General features: G+C 29.0%; 1 protein-coding gene across 1 annotated transcript; it reads right to left on the reverse strand.

Annotated features, from left to right (window-relative positions):
• Positions 1-7,310: 7,310 nt before the first annotated feature.
• Positions 7,311-15,290, reverse strand: LOC133831660 (phosphoethanolamine N-methyltransferase 2). The gene is made up of 12 exons (XM_062262033.1): positions 14,965-15,290; positions 14,715-14,833; positions 14,188-14,325; positions 13,411-13,548; positions 12,251-12,394; positions 9,713-9,823; positions 9,416-9,557; positions 8,982-9,262; positions 8,721-8,882; positions 8,544-8,597; positions 8,375-8,449; positions 7,311-7,655 (listed from the first exon to the last, which is right to left on the reverse strand). The coding sequence occupies exons 1-12, from the start codon at positions 14,993-14,995 to the stop codon at positions 7,557-7,559; spliced, it is 1,494 nt and encodes a 497-aa protein (XP_062118017.1). The 5' UTR covers positions 14,996-15,290; the 3' UTR covers positions 7,311-7,556.
• Between the last annotated feature and the right edge of the window lie 687 nt (positions 15,291-15,977).

Consider the following 15,977-nt stretch of genomic DNA (forward strand, 5'->3'; position numbering starts at 1 on the left):
TTAATTTAATCTCTTCTTTTTGCAAATAATGTAATATCTCTTTTGACAAAATTGTAGATTGAACAATTTTATAGATTAAAATTATAAATCTCAACCAAGTTCAGTTGAGCTCTACCAGTATCTCAACCAACAACAGTTGAGCTCTACCATTATCTCGAACATCTCTACCTAGTTGAGCTCGATTATACCAAGCCAAGAACTAAGCAATATCATCTTTTTCATGGGTCTCACTTTGCAAAATAACTATTTTTAACTCAAAAACCATAAAATGGCAATGACATGTGTAACATTATACTTTCATTGTTATTTTTACCACATGTTTATGAAGAAAAAAATATGTAAATAAGAAAAATGCAAATATTTAGTTCGAACATTTAAATGTAGAAAGATTTGAAATTTAAAATACTAATGTCGACTAAGCCCAGGTGAGCTCAACTACTATTTTAACCATAAATAATTGAGTAACAATTGAGCTCATCCATGTTTGGTTGAGCTCAATTGTACATAGTCGAACTAGTATCTCACCCATGTTTGGTCGAGCTCTACTATAACTATCATCTCGACAAAACCCAATCGAGCTCAACTGTACATAGTCTATAGCCATTTTCTAGTTTTTGAGTTGAAAATGTCAATTTTTCGAAGTGAAACTCACGAAGAAGATAATACAAAGATCTTGACTGTGTACAATTGAGCTCGACTGTGCACAGTCGAGCTCAACTGTTGTAATATCCAACATTTTCATTATACATTTTTTTTATTATAAATCAGAGTTTTAATACATAAAATGTGCAAGTTTACAAATTTAAGAAATAGTAATGGAAAAATAGTGTTTAAAATATCATTTTATGTTTTTAATGAGATTAAAGAGAGAGAAACTTGAGTAGTCAAGTATTAGACTCAAATGTCATATAATTTTAATTGGGGATTTTTATAAAATTAAGAAAGTTTTGCTAAAGGGCTTATTTGAAAAGAATTTTAGTATTTTGGGTCCAAGTGTAATTAAAAAAAATAATAAATAAATAAATAAAATAAAATAAAAGGCTTCAGCCTTTCTTTTTTTACCCGAGCCCCTCTCTCTCTCTCTCTCTCTCTCTCTCTCGTGCGTGCGTCTGCCCGACCACCGAACGTCCACCTGCGATCACCGTTTATAGCCATGCGCCGGACCGTTGGATTCAGAGGCCTTGCGAACTATCGACCACGCGGGAATCTAGAGCTCACTCGTCGATTAAACACCTCAACTGGTCGATTTAAGTTCGGCCACCCCGCGACTTCAAAGTTGCGATTCGGCCACCTCGGGCATCCGTTTGTCGATCCGTCACCACCATCGTGTTCCTCGTGTTGTGGGCTTCAAAGCCCAATAACTTGTTCCTACATCTACCATAGTTGGGTGGTGGGCCCACCACGAGCCACTGCGATCCACCGTAGACCGACGGTCGAAACTTAGTGTTCGAGGTTCCGAAGTACGTTTTGAGTCTTAGAAAATCATCGTTTGACTTGTTGTGGAACCCGATCATTGTGGTATAAATTCTTTGACCTATATTGTTATTGATTAGAGTAATTGTTATTATGTGTATTTATAATATATTATTATATATTCTTGATATATTGAATATTTTCTGTAATTATACTGGCTGTCTGAGATTATATATATGTATTTATTATACAGGTTTTGATTTTGGGATTTTCCATTTTATAGCCGTTGTGCTGTCCAATTGTCTAGAAAATATTAAATATTAAATAAATTATAAAAAATACATATTTAATTGATTTTCCATTAATATGGAAATTATTATGATTAATTAATTTTAATTATTATTGTTATTGTTTTGTTAAGTAAATCAAGAATACAGATTCATATATATATATATATGGAAAGTGTGATTTATAGTAAACCTATTATTTAACCATTATTATTGTATATTAATATTTTTATTAATATTTTAATATTAAAATAATATCAAATATTAGTTTCTTACAGTTATTGATATTTGTAAGACCAGTGAATTTTGGAGAAAGTATATTTATTATATCACTGGAATTGATATTATGACTAATTAATAATAATATAAATATAATTATTTATATTATTATCATTATATTGATTATTACAATTTTATGTTAAAAATATGATTTCTTTTATAAAATAACTATTTGAATATATATATACATTCATATATGTATTGTTATTGATGTATTTTGTTATTATTATTGAAATAAGTTTATTTATAGATGATAATTATTACTGTTGTTGTTGTTGTTATTATTATTATTATTATTATTATTATTATTATTATCATGAGAGTACATTATTAAATGAGCAATGTTTTATATGAAGAGTTATTTGTATTACGTTGATAATAATTATTATTATCATTCATATAGTTTATGGTATTGTTAATATACATTATCAATAGTGTATATTTACGATTTTGATAGAATTTAATAAATGATGTGCCTTGAATAAGATTTGTATGGATTTGATTGATTGACTCTTGCTGAGCAATTTTAAAATAAGCTAAGGACCTAAGGTAAGTAAATCTCACATTTTTGTGCTTAAGTGTAAGATGCATGACTACATTGATTGTGTGATAGGTAATTGAGTTAAGTATGGAATGATGATGATGCATATGATAAGTATGTGAAGAATGGTTATATGAATATCATAATGGTGTTGTGTGATAGGTAATTGAGGAATTTTGTGATATGTGAAAGCTGTCTTACTTGGTTAAGATTGATATGAATTATGTGCAAGTATGTGTTCTTATGTTGATGAATATGTGGATTACTTTTATGTCATGATTTTGTTATATGTTATGATATATGAAACGTTTAAGTTTTTAGGCTGTAAACCTTAGACCTGAGCCATAGCTCTACGTTAAGGTATAACAATGCCACCAACCCAAAGCTTCATGTATTATGACTAAAGATGTTTTGAGTTATATGAGATGTGATACAATGGCTTGATTGAATACCATCAAACATGAATCATGAATATGAACATTGGCATTTCAGCATCTACATGTATGCATGGCATGTAAAGTTATGTGATATAAGACCATGCATAAGAATATGAGAAAAGTTATGAAATACCTTGAAAAGTCTTATGTAAAGTTAAACAATTAATGACACAAGGTTTAAGCAAAATGATAATAAGATGTTTAAAAAGGGTGCCACTGTTTTGATGAAGCAATTAAGTAAGTTCAGCAAAGAAGACGGAGGTCTATAAGACTAATAGTGGCTGCCCACTAGTATGGGCTAGGTCAGAGTTTACCATTCAGTCATGCTTGCCATGCTCCCGTCTTTCTCCTCCATATGTGTAATAAGTATGCCAGCTATGGCAACGGTGAAATGAGTGTTATGATGAGCCTAGCTGTGATGATGGCTAGCCGTAGGAGAACCCATGGGATTCTATATGATATGTGTAACAAGCCCTGCAGGCATTGGCCGAATCAAACAGTGTGCACAAGTGAAATCAGGCCCATAAAAATGTGAAACTAAAAGAAATATCATAAAAGTAAAGTTTGAAAGTGCATGAGCAATAAACGAAATGCATAAGTATATAAGTCAGCATATTAGTATATGGGCACTTCAAACTCACGACATTCATGTGTATGTGTATGCATGAGATTTGCTTACTGAGCGTTAGCTCATTATGTTATTTTCCAACATTTTTCCAGGCGTGGCTTTAGCTGTTGAGCAACTTGTGGAGCACGGACTCAGTAGCAATGCAATAGTGGTTTAGAGTTTTCATATGGCTACATTAAATTTAAAGTATTCATACGTGTAATAATTTCTACTAATAAGTTTATATAAAAGTTTTAAAAATTTTCTGTATTTCTTTGTATCAATTTATTTAAATTCATTTGGTCAAGTGCCTTACATACTCGTAAACCCTAGAATTACGAGTATGTGGAGGTGTACCCTACCTTAGGGTCGTCATAACTGTGCACAGTCGAGATCTACGTATCATCTTCTTCGTGAGTGCTCTCAACTGTGCACAGTCGAGCTCAACAGTACACAGTTGAGCTCAACTGTACACAGTCGAGATCTGCGTATCATCTTCTTCGTGAGTTTCACTTCGAAAAATCGCTATTTTCAACTCAAAAACCATAAAATGGTTATAATATGGCTAACAATGTACTTATATTGTTTTTTTTTATCACATTTACATGAAAAGACAAACATCTAAGCTAATAAAATACAACTTTCTTTATTTTCACATTCAAATAAAAAATTAAAAAGTTAGGGTTTTTTACTTACTTTACCTTAATGTAATTGTTTTTTTTCCAACAATGTCACTGAAATAGATATGTAAGTGTGTCACAATATAATCATTCTATAGATTTGGAGAGATTTTGAAGAAGAAATTGTGGATGGAGAAGAAAAGGATGAACCCTGTTTTTTTTTCTGATTTTTTTTGGAACATCTGATTTTTTTTCTTCTTTTAATTAAAAATAAATATAAAAATAAAAGGGGCATTATTGGAATACCAAAGTTTCATTAAAGGAGGAGGTTAGTGCAGCTAAAATTTGAAAAATAGATGTTACAAAGCTAATAGAAAAACTTTTTAAGGTTATATAGCTTAATTATACAGGCAACTGCATCATCACAAGTTAAAAAGGAAGAGTCGATGGCTATGGGTGGGTGGGTGGAACTGGTGGAGTGGTGGTGGGTTCATTTGCCGAGAGAGAAAACGAGGGGTCAAACGGCTAGGATAGGTTTAGAAATAAAATTAGGTTAAGGGATTTGGTAGAAAGATATATATTTATCCTAGGGTTTGATTATCAGCTTCAGTTAATTAGGAGATTTCTTGATAAGTAACATTTTTAGAATTAATTAACTAAAATTAGTCCTTAAATAAATTCAATTAAATTTGACCTATTATTAATAATGACATTTCTCATAGTTCTCTTACTTATACTCATATAACTTAGCTATGAGTGAAGGATATAATTGGTAGATTCAAATAAATATTGGGTATAAAATTAAGTTTTTTAAAAAGTGGCTAAAAATTAAATGGTATCTCTAAAACTGGACAATCCATATAATTTGTACGTTAATAATTAGTTTGGGTTTGGCCCAATATGTAGGAAAAACTCATTGCAGGATCTTTATTTATTTTCAAGTAAGTTACATATTATCAAACAAACATGCAAATTCCTAGAACATGCTCTTATGAAATTGATACAAATACAGAGTAAAGTAAAAACTTATATTACACAGCGGAACTGGAACAACTTCATCCTTCAATCTCTCTAACCCTTGATTCATTTATGTAACAGAGTATTATCAAGAGATTGAACAAGTTCAGCAACACAGTCTTCCTCACCAAGTCTTTGATCAACCTAGAACTAGTGTGGGCTGGTTCTCAACACATGAGATAGAGATCTTGAAGAGAAGAAGAAGAGAGAGTGGCCAAGAAATGTTAGACTGTCTAGGTTTTCACTTACCAATCAACTGAAACTCACTTCCTTGTGAAAACCATATATATCATATTCCTTATATAGGCAACTTAATGAGATTTATTTAAATTTAAATTAATTAAAAATAATAAACAAAAATAAAAACCTTGGGCTGTCATAAATGGACTTGGGTCCAATATCTTTGTTTTTAATTTAAATCCCAATTGGGCCTAAATTCAAAGCTTTTTTTTTAATTAATTAATTAAATTCGTATTCAAATTAACTAATTATAATTTGAAACTTGATTTAATATTATTTATTTATATTGATACCAATTTATCAATAGTAATAATTTACCCAAAGATTCTATTTTATTCTCTAAATCTCATATCTCTGTAAATTCTCTAAAATTGACTTAGTCAACTTTAAAAATCCTAATTGATAATTAAATCAATTAATTGAGACATTCTAGATGATTTACTCAAAGGTGATGTGGGGACTACGGATCTATGAAATAAAGCTCCAACAAGTTATTGAATTTATTTACGAATAATTTCACTACCTTATTAATTCATCGTGACTCCACTATAGACTCGGAATTGAACTCTTGGATACATAGAATGTATTTTCAAAACCATAAATACGTTATCCATTGTTATAACCATTACAATAAGTTAATCCTAACGAGCTGAGTGCAAATTACCGTTTTACCCCTCATCAGTATTTTATCCTTAACTCCTACTAAGTTCCTTATAAATGATATTTCCGTGAACTTCATCACAGAAATGAGATCTCAATCATTTAACCTTTTGAACAAAACAACTAAGGAAATCATCTTTTCACTTCTCATAAATGAAGTTATAGATTTCGTATTTATGAATAATACTCCCACTCAATTACACTAATAAATCTCCAAGATGTAAGTATGGGCTAGATCGTAGGATAAGCTGGTAACGAACAAATCAAAAGATTTAAATAATATAATTAGCAGAATATTATCACTTAGAGTTAAGATCGACTTAACATATGGTCAACGTTGTGACATTGATTAGATTTGATAACAACGATACTTATTTATCAATCAATAATCAATATCGGTCCTAGTCCGATGTAACTAAGTACATCCGATCTTATCTACTTGGTCGATGCCTTGGACAAGACATCACACTCTGAATGTGTAAGTAGATCATATCGTAGATTGCCTAATCAGTGGAAATCCAATGCACTGATCTAATCTTAGGACTGGTTCTTTTGAACATATAATTACAACTATAATCCACTGTGACCTAGTCACTATAATTGCAACTATCCATATGTTCGAGATTTTATAAATGTTTGTATTATTTCAATAATCATGTAATAAAACAAGCAAGCAACACGGTTGCCAAACTAAATGATTTCTACTACTTTTATTGCTAATATGAAATCGTGTTACATGTCCGACATGGTTTTATAATGGCATAAAACCCAACACAATAATGTGTAATTTTTACTATGTAACGTTAAAATCTACCCAAAATTTATACTAAAAAAAAAATTATACCCAAAATTTATGACTTAGATAAACAAAAATTTTATTTGTATATATTTAAATTAATTAAAATTAAATAAATTAGGTGAACAAAATAATAATTAAGTTATTTTTATAGTTATTTTTATAATAAATTGGATATATATTTATAATAATATTCATAATATATAAATTGTATATCTTATTATTGTTATTGTTTTCTTAATCAGATTCGGTTAAAAATTGTTCAATCAGTTATATTCCCATTTTTTAAAGTCAGTTGGTCAAAAGGTAAAAAAAAATGCAAACACAGCACTCAGAATGATGAAAGCCAAACATCACTGATTCCACATAAACAAAACAAAGATCAATAGGAATTACACCAAATAGGAAAGCAATTCCCAGATATTCATACATTACCAACCCTTGTTCTTATTATTATCAAGAGATAATAAAAACATTCACATAGTCACTGAAAACATAGGTAATATGGGTATATTTAGGCCCCATAGAGGCATATACCACGAAAGATATATAGGAAGGATCACACAACATCAAGAAATTCATATAGAATACTACAGATTATAAATTTATAAATTCAAGCCAATTCAAGCATATATAATGGCAACTTTCAGACATTAGATTCACTTTTTATTGGCAATGAAGAGGCCCCATCTCTGCTCCCCAGATGTGCTCCTAATAAGCTTTGCGTTCCACCCTCCAACTATGTCATTATAGTCTTCCTACATATTGTTCAATCAACCAAAAGAGAATACATAAGAACTGTGTATGTGCATATACGAGTAATGTTAGGCACTAGGGCTGAGTATAAAATCCGAAAAACCGAGTACACCGACTTTCCGAATACTGAAAAAACCAAAACCAATTAACTCGAACACCGAAAAAAACTGTTAACGGCGTAAACTGCTACTGTTCGGTCGGTTTGAAAAATCCGTGTGGACTGACCGGTTTAAACAGAAACTGACCGAACTTATAAGTATATATAGGTTATGTTATGCTTATGTACTTTTAATTATGTTTTCAAACTTTCAAATTGGAGAATGTAATTATGTTCTATGTATTTATGTTTTAAAAAAGCTCAAAAATGGATTCCAACAATCCAAAATTTTTAGTTTTTTTTTAACTAAATTTTTTTAAAAAATTATGGAATTTTGTTTTAAAAAAAATGAACTTCAGTTTGGTTGTGGTCCAAAACCGTCAGTTTTTTTATTTAATTGGTTTGGTCGGTCGGTTTTTTGATCGCACCAATCCAGACCGAAAACCTAATTATAGATTTAATAATATGAAAAACTGCCCAAACCGACAGATACTCAGCCCTACTAGGCACAAAATAATGTGATATGCATTTTAAACTATTCAACTTTATCAAGGCGAGATCACTATTTTTATGTGTGCCTAACGTTACTGTTTCATTAATGATAAATTAAGAAGGAAAACGCACTTCAGAGAAATCGCTAATGAATTCATCCTTCTCTTTTTCGACAGCATCAAGTTCCCGCTGCAGAACTGCAATGAACTGTAATACAATAGAGAAATGAAGCATTGGTACCTTATCACAGAAAAAACTATTCAATAAACATTCAAACATAATTGTGTGTATTTTCACAAACCAGATCACTGCGATCTTCTGCAATGACATCTTCAAAGCCAGCATCTCTAAGCATCTGATATTATTACAAAATAATGGCCCAAAGATCATGTTATGTTATGTTGAAGAATTATGTATGAACTTATATCCTGAAAGGCATTTCAATGGTAAGAATTTTCGAATCAAACATCAAACAAACCTGCCCATATGCTTCTACATCATGAAGATCATATCCTCTTTGCTTAATATAGTTAGAAAATTCCGTAGAAGGAGTTCCTGCACTCTTGCAGTAATCACTGATGAGAACCTTTCCTCCGGGCTTCAACCACTTGTAGAATGATCTAAACAATGCCGGTTTGTCCTGCAATTGTTCAAAATGTCAGAGAAATATCAGACCACTAACAAGAACAAGTGAAAGAAAATGACTAATGAGATAAAGATGGTGTCGAAAAGTCTTTACTTGAATGTGTAATATGGTGTCCCGACTGTATATCACATCAAATGAATTATCAGGGTAAGTTTTTTTGGTGCAATCAGCCACTTCAAACTCAACAGAGCACTTAAGTCCAGTGGCTCGTTCAAGAGCAAGAGAGATCATATTAACCGAAAGGTCAATGCCCACAACTTCAACATCAAAGTTCTCAGCCATATAGAAGTCTCCTCCTCCAATACCACACCCAACATCTAAAACTCTCTGCCCAGGCTTAAGGTCAAGCTTTTCCACAAATTCCCTAGTTGTTTCTACAAAAAAGCAATCAAATATAAGAGGTGGTAACATACATACAATGGTTGTGATTAATGGTCTTTCATTCAACAAATAAGAGACTATAAGATTTCTTTCAGGCTTTTCATCGAACACATGGTAAGCAATAAAGAAAGATGATAAATTATTACCGAAGCCACCAGTGCTGACATAACCTGGTCCAAACACTCGTTCATAACGAAGAATACCACTACATTTGTACTGAACATTGTCCAAGAATTTCTGGAAACCTCTGTCATCCTCTGAGCTCACTTTTTGCCATGTCCAACAAATCTGCGTAAAATTAAGCTCTTTTATTCAAAGAAAAATCTCTGTATAATCTATACTAATTAACCCTTTTGTTAATTTGTCAAAACTCGATTAAAAATTGTAAAATAATTCTCTTTATTCATCAGCTCAAACTATATTGTACAGATTAAATTTAAAACCTGATTTTGGTTCTTCTTGTTTCGGACATAAGCTCCAATACATTTACAGCCCACGAGAGAAAGTTCATAGCAATTTCCTGATTCATCTCGAGTGTGACACTCTTTGAACACCTACGTATACCATGCATGTGAAATTAGTAATGGAAATTCGAGAACATGATATAGCAAAATGGTTTTTCAAAATATTAGCAATTTTTGGTGTATATATTCCTATATTTTTTTACCTTTTTTTTTAATGCCTTTTTAGATACTGTTATCTGTTTGTAATGGTTGTTTTGATAAATTATTTTTTGGATCTTGTATTTTGTAAAATAGTTCAAATAGATTTCTGAACTCGATTTTGATTAAAGTATTTTGAACTAAAATTACAAATAATTCATCAAACTAATAACTCAAAACAAAAATTCAGTCATTCTGCCTAAGAATTGTATTGTTATATTTAATTTTTTGTTCATCAAAATCAGGTTTAGGGGTCTATTTGAACTATTTTACAAAACACAGAATCTAAAAAATAATTTATTAAAACACAAGGTCCAAATAGGTAGTGAGGCATAACATATTGTCTAAAAAAATATAAACTTTTTTTTTTATTAATTTCAAGCGCATAAGAAATACAAAGGAATGAGAAAAATAATAGGTATGTTAATTAAAAATGTTTAAAATGTGAATATTACGTATATTAATTAAAATATTCAAAGGATTAATAGTGTTCTATAAATATAAAAAAAAAATTACTGTGATAAAAATGTAAAAAATATTATATTTTACAAAAGAAGTATTATTTCAACTCATGGAAGTGCTTTATTATTAGTAATATTTCATTATTTTCACCTTGAATTCAGACAAAAATAATTATCATTCAAGATATTATTGAAGTATTAATTATAAATTTGATCAAAAAAATAAGATAAAATTATTAGTATCAATATATATATATACTAGATACAAAAAATGTGCATATTTGCACGTTTGCTTAATTTTATTTATAAAATTTATTATTTATTTTTATTAAATTTATATTAATGTTATATAAATTTTAAAATAAATATTATATTTTAATTAAATAATTTATTTATTTTATTTAAGTTTATGTTTGTTCTAGTTTATGAGTTTGGGAGTGACAACAAAAGATTACATATTATATGTTTAATGTAATATTAAATATCATACGCGGATTTTGAATTTAAGTTTCTTTCAAGTTTTAAAAAAAAAACAATTTGGTGCTAATTTACAATAGATTATATTATATGTTTAATATGATATTATTCTAATAAGTGAGTTTAATTTTAATTAAATATTTATTTAAGTTATAAAACATATAATCTTATTATTTTTAAATAATTATTATTGTAAAATATCTCAAAAATATCATATTTTAATTTGTTTAATTATTTATTATTTTTAAATAATTATTATTGTATAATATTTCAAAAATATCTTATTTTAATTTTTTAATTATTTATTTTATTTTATTTAAGTTTAAGTATTTACAAATTACCGTTAAATATAAGAATATTCTGTTAAATATAAGAATATTCCATTAAAATTAACCTTAAAAAAATAAAAAACTGTTAAAACCAAGAATTTCCGTTATCTACACACTTATTATATAGAAGAGATATATATTTAAAAGTTAGTGTTTCTAATTATTAATGGATGGATGCACTTGCAATAATTGAGCTTTATGTACCCCACATATTTGTTTGAGGAATTTTAACAAAACCTCATATTTCAACATCTTATTCAATCTCTGTTTTTTAAAATATATATCAGAGTATTTGTTTTTCTAATTTTTTTTGTACGGTGGTGTTTGTTGTAGTTACAATATATATTTTGTAAGTTTTTAAAAATTCTGAATAATTTACAATGTCGAAAAACATATTTGTATTTTTTCGAACACGCGTGGTAAACCGAAATATCAATAAATATCAGAAACTCTATTTTCGACACTGTAAACTATTTAGAATTTTTTGAAAAATTTGCTGGAAGAATATTATAACTTCAACGAACCCCGTCATGAAAAAAAAAAATACTCATGCATATGTTTTTAGAAGCAGAGGTTGACTAAGATGTTGAAATGGGAGGTTGACCATAGCACTCCTCTATTTATTTATTAAATATTCTCTAGTGGGGCTTTCTCCGGTGCACCCAAAAAGGGATACACCAATGTACACCTTATGTTTTCAGTATTTGAAAGAATTCCAGTGCAATTTTTTTTTTTTATGATCATGTATACTATAGTTATTATAGCATCTTGCAAATTTTTTTGAAAATTTTGATTAATTTATCTTGTCGAAAATAATATTCAAATAATTTCGTTGTACACGTGAAAAATAACTTATTCGAGCATCATTTTTGACACGATAAATTGTTAAGTTAAAAATTAAAATCATCCAAATATAAAAAACAAGAAAGAATGTGCCGATGTGTCTTTCTGGGTGCACGAGAGAACTCCCCAATATTATTTTTATTTTTTATTTTTTATTTTATGGATTTATTGCACTGTGAAATTGGTAAAGAAATTAGAATAGGGCAAACCTTGGTATAGAATCTTGGCTCACGGTAATGGGTGGGATTATATTTTCTCTTAGAATCTCCAGATCGATGAAAACAAGACTCTCTGAAGAAAATGAACCCACCCACCTTCAACCATTTCACCAATCTTTCTGCCAATTTCTCAACCTGTAAAAATATCATTCCATCCCCAAAAATAAAATAAAAATTATAGCAATAAATTGTATCACATGTGTTGCAATAATGAAAACCTAAAGAACCCATTCAATCATTGCAATAATAATACAATAAAACACGACAAAAATTAGGTACAAAATTTACACCAAAAGGAAAATTGGTACTACACATATACATATTACAAAATAATCAATAATTTTGGGAAAAATATCACTTTAGCTCTTATATTTTTTTTTTCTTCTGAAAGTGTAATCGACCTCTGTGTTATGTTAAATGATAACTCAAATCTTGTATTTTACAAAATATATCAAAATAGTACTCTAAACCTAATTTCGGTCAAAATATTTTCAATTATAAAATAAATTTTTGGATCGTTGGCAATGTGATGGGTTCAGATAAGCGGAGAATGTGGTCGATTATATTTGAAAAATATTTTCACTAAAATCGAGTCTAGAGTACTATTTTAATCTATTTTGTAACACACAGGATTCGAGTTGTAATTTGACAAAATACAAAAGTCGATCGCATATTTAGAAAAAACACAAGACTCAGTCTTTATAATTTCTTATAATAGTATGTCCAAGAACATGCAATAATTTATTTTAACAACTCGGTAGTCATAAAACTTTAACATGTTGTTGTTGACTAAAGGTCAATTTCTTGTTCTTGAATAAGGAAGTGGGAGAAAATATGAACTTCATTAAAATATGAATATTTGATAAAGAGATTAAAAAATAAGGTGTGTTACTAAAAGTACTATAAAATAATGTATTTATATAGCTAGTTTTGGTAATTATATAAAGTTTAGTATATAATCTAAATATATCCTCTGCTTTCAAAGTAGAAGGAAAAGAAAGCCAATTGGCAAAATAGGACAAATTTGAGGAGTTTGTGGTGGTTATGGAAAGTGGATATCATTATTTTTTTAAGCCTCAAAATAGAAAAATAAAATAAAATAAAATAAAAATAGTTTATATTATTGAAGAAAAAAAAGTTTTAATTAATACCTCTTGATCAGATAAATACATGAGAAGCCAATTTGAGAAAATCAAGTCCACCGACCCATGAGAGATGTTCAAATCAGGTGACATAACATCAGCACACATAAACTTCACATTCTTGTAGTGCCCATTAATCTCTTCATTCTGTAAATATACAATATATATATATTTGTTTATATTATCCATCAATATATATATATATAATATAGGATAATTAAATGTTACTACTGTATGTTTATTTTCTAATTTTGTTATTTAGAAAAATTATAACTCAAATATTTCCGTATGATATTGTATATTATAGTTATAACAGTCATCTTATCAATTTTTACAAAAATTTCGAATCATTTTTATGTGTAATTTACTGTTTGAAATCTGATTTGGACATTCTAAAAAAAAGTGAAATATCTGCTAAAATTATAATATAAACAGTCATTCAAAAAATGAGTTATAATTTTTCCAAATGTTAAAAAACGATCAATACCTATTTGGACATTTTGTTTTGATAAATGATTTTTTAGACTATATTTTGTAAAATGGTTCAAATAGGCTCTTAAACCTGATTTTGATGAACAAAAAATTAAATATAACAATAAAGTTCTTAGGCAGAATGACTATATTTTTGTTCTGAGTTGTTAGTTTGATAAATTATTTGTAATTTTAATTCAAATTTTTTTTATCAAAATCAAATTTAAAGACTATTTGAACTATTTTTGAAAATACAGACTCAAAAAATAATTTTTAGCAAAAACAATAGGTCTAAAAAATATCTTATTATTATACCTTTTTGATGACATCTTCAATGAAATCTAGAGCAATAAGTTGGCCAGCCTTCTGAGCCAATTCGCCGGTGAATCGACCAATTCCGGCTCCGAGCTCCACCACCGACTTGCCCTCGTACGGCGGAAGCAGAGATAAGACCTATATATACATATATATATATATATTATATATAAACGTACTTTTCTATATGTAAAAATAAAATTATGAAGTAAATGCAATTTATTAGAGTCACAGGTTTCAACGAAGTAAAAAGAAAAGCTTTTGTCTGTTGTGTATTGACCTTTTCTGTGAAAAATACAGCTAAAGTTCAAAAAATAAAAAATAAAGATAAATAAAATGAAATGCTATATAATTTAATACAGTTAGTCCAAAATAATCCAAAATTTAGACTAAAACAAACAACCATATCAAACACTAAATATCATGTAAATGCAATCAAATTTTCCTTAAAAAAAATTAATCTCACTTTAATTAGTGTCTTTACACTCTTATAGTTTATATATATGTATATATATATATATAAGTACCTCTGGTCGTTCTTCTTTATCAAGATCAGAAGCTTTGGAGTCAAGCATCATGGCTTCCACTGTCAAATCTGCAGAGTGTTCTTTCCAGTAACTCCTTTGTATTTCACGCTCTTCAAACACTATAATATATATAAATATAAATATATATATTGATGATTATAGAAACGACCCAAAATAATTATAATAATTATAATAATAATGATAATGATAATAAAAATAACAGCAAGAAAGGTAGAGAAAATGACTCTACCATTGTTTTCATAGGCAGCAGCAGAACCCATTATAGTTCCAAGATGGAACAAATTAATATCAATAATATAAAATTAGAGCTTTGTTTGGATTTACTATTCCAAATTATGATTATATTTCGAAGTGGGGATTTTTTTTTTTTTAATTTTTATAAAAATGATGAAATTTCTAAGAACCCTCAATGGCTCGACGAGATCGAGAAAAGCTTCTTGATCTACGGTTGAAGCCTCTTCCCTTTTGCTTCATACAGCAAAGACACAAACTCACTCACAAATCCACTTTCGATATATATTTATATATATATGTGTATGTGTTTATTTAGCTGAGATGAGATTTTATGGTTCAAGGTGAACCCAATTTATAGACCTTCTTCTACTCCTCTTTTGAGGGGCTTCGGTGGAATATGTCTCCAAATGTTGTTGGAGTTTTTTATTTATTTTTAATTAACAATTATTTATGTAATGTGAGTGAAAATATCTGTGGCCGCGGCATACATTAATTTGTATAATTTAACGTGTTGCCTAATATTAAATTGCTCTAATTAATATATGTTACATCAAAAATCGAGTATTGTTATTAGACATCAGTGGTGTCCACTGTCCAACACTATCACGGGGTAGCACCTTATGAATAGTTGAGAATTGCTAAGGGGCACTACTGGTGCCTAACACCACAAGGAGTTGTCATACTGCTGTTGGTGCAATCCAATATCGGGTCCCACATATTAGAATTTAATACTTATAATGTAGTACAACTAATCAACCATAAGGTGTCACCTCATGTGGTGTTGGACACATTAAGATTTTGTAATGTGAGTGAAAATAATTGTGGCCCCACTTGATGCGGCATACGGTAATTTGTATAATTTAACGTGTCACCTAATATTAAATTGCTCTAATTAATATACGTTACATCAAAATCGAGCATTGTTATTAGACATCAGTGGTGTCCACTGTCCAACACTATCACGAGGTAGCACCTTATGAATAGTTGAGAATTGCTAAGGGGCATTAT

This window comes from Humulus lupulus, chromosome 4 (genome assembly GCF_963169125.1).
Source record: "Humulus lupulus chromosome 4, drHumLupu1.1, whole genome shotgun sequence".
Lineage (NCBI taxonomy): Eukaryota > Viridiplantae > Streptophyta > Magnoliopsida > Rosales > Cannabaceae > Humulus > Humulus lupulus.

Bases quoted from the DNA above. Each gene is read 5' to 3' on its own strand.
- LOC133831660 (XM_062262033.1), bottom strand. From the start codon at position 14,995: ATGGGTTCTGCTGCTGCCTATGAAAACAATG. The intron at 14,326-14,714 runs GTACTTATATAT...ATGTATATATAG, and splicing joins ATAAAGAAGAACGACCAGAG to GTCTTATCTCTGCTTCCGCC. The intron at 9,824-12,250 runs GTTTGCCCTATT...TGGTATACGTAG, and splicing joins AGCCAAGATTCTATACCAAG to GTGTTCAAAGAGTGTCACAC.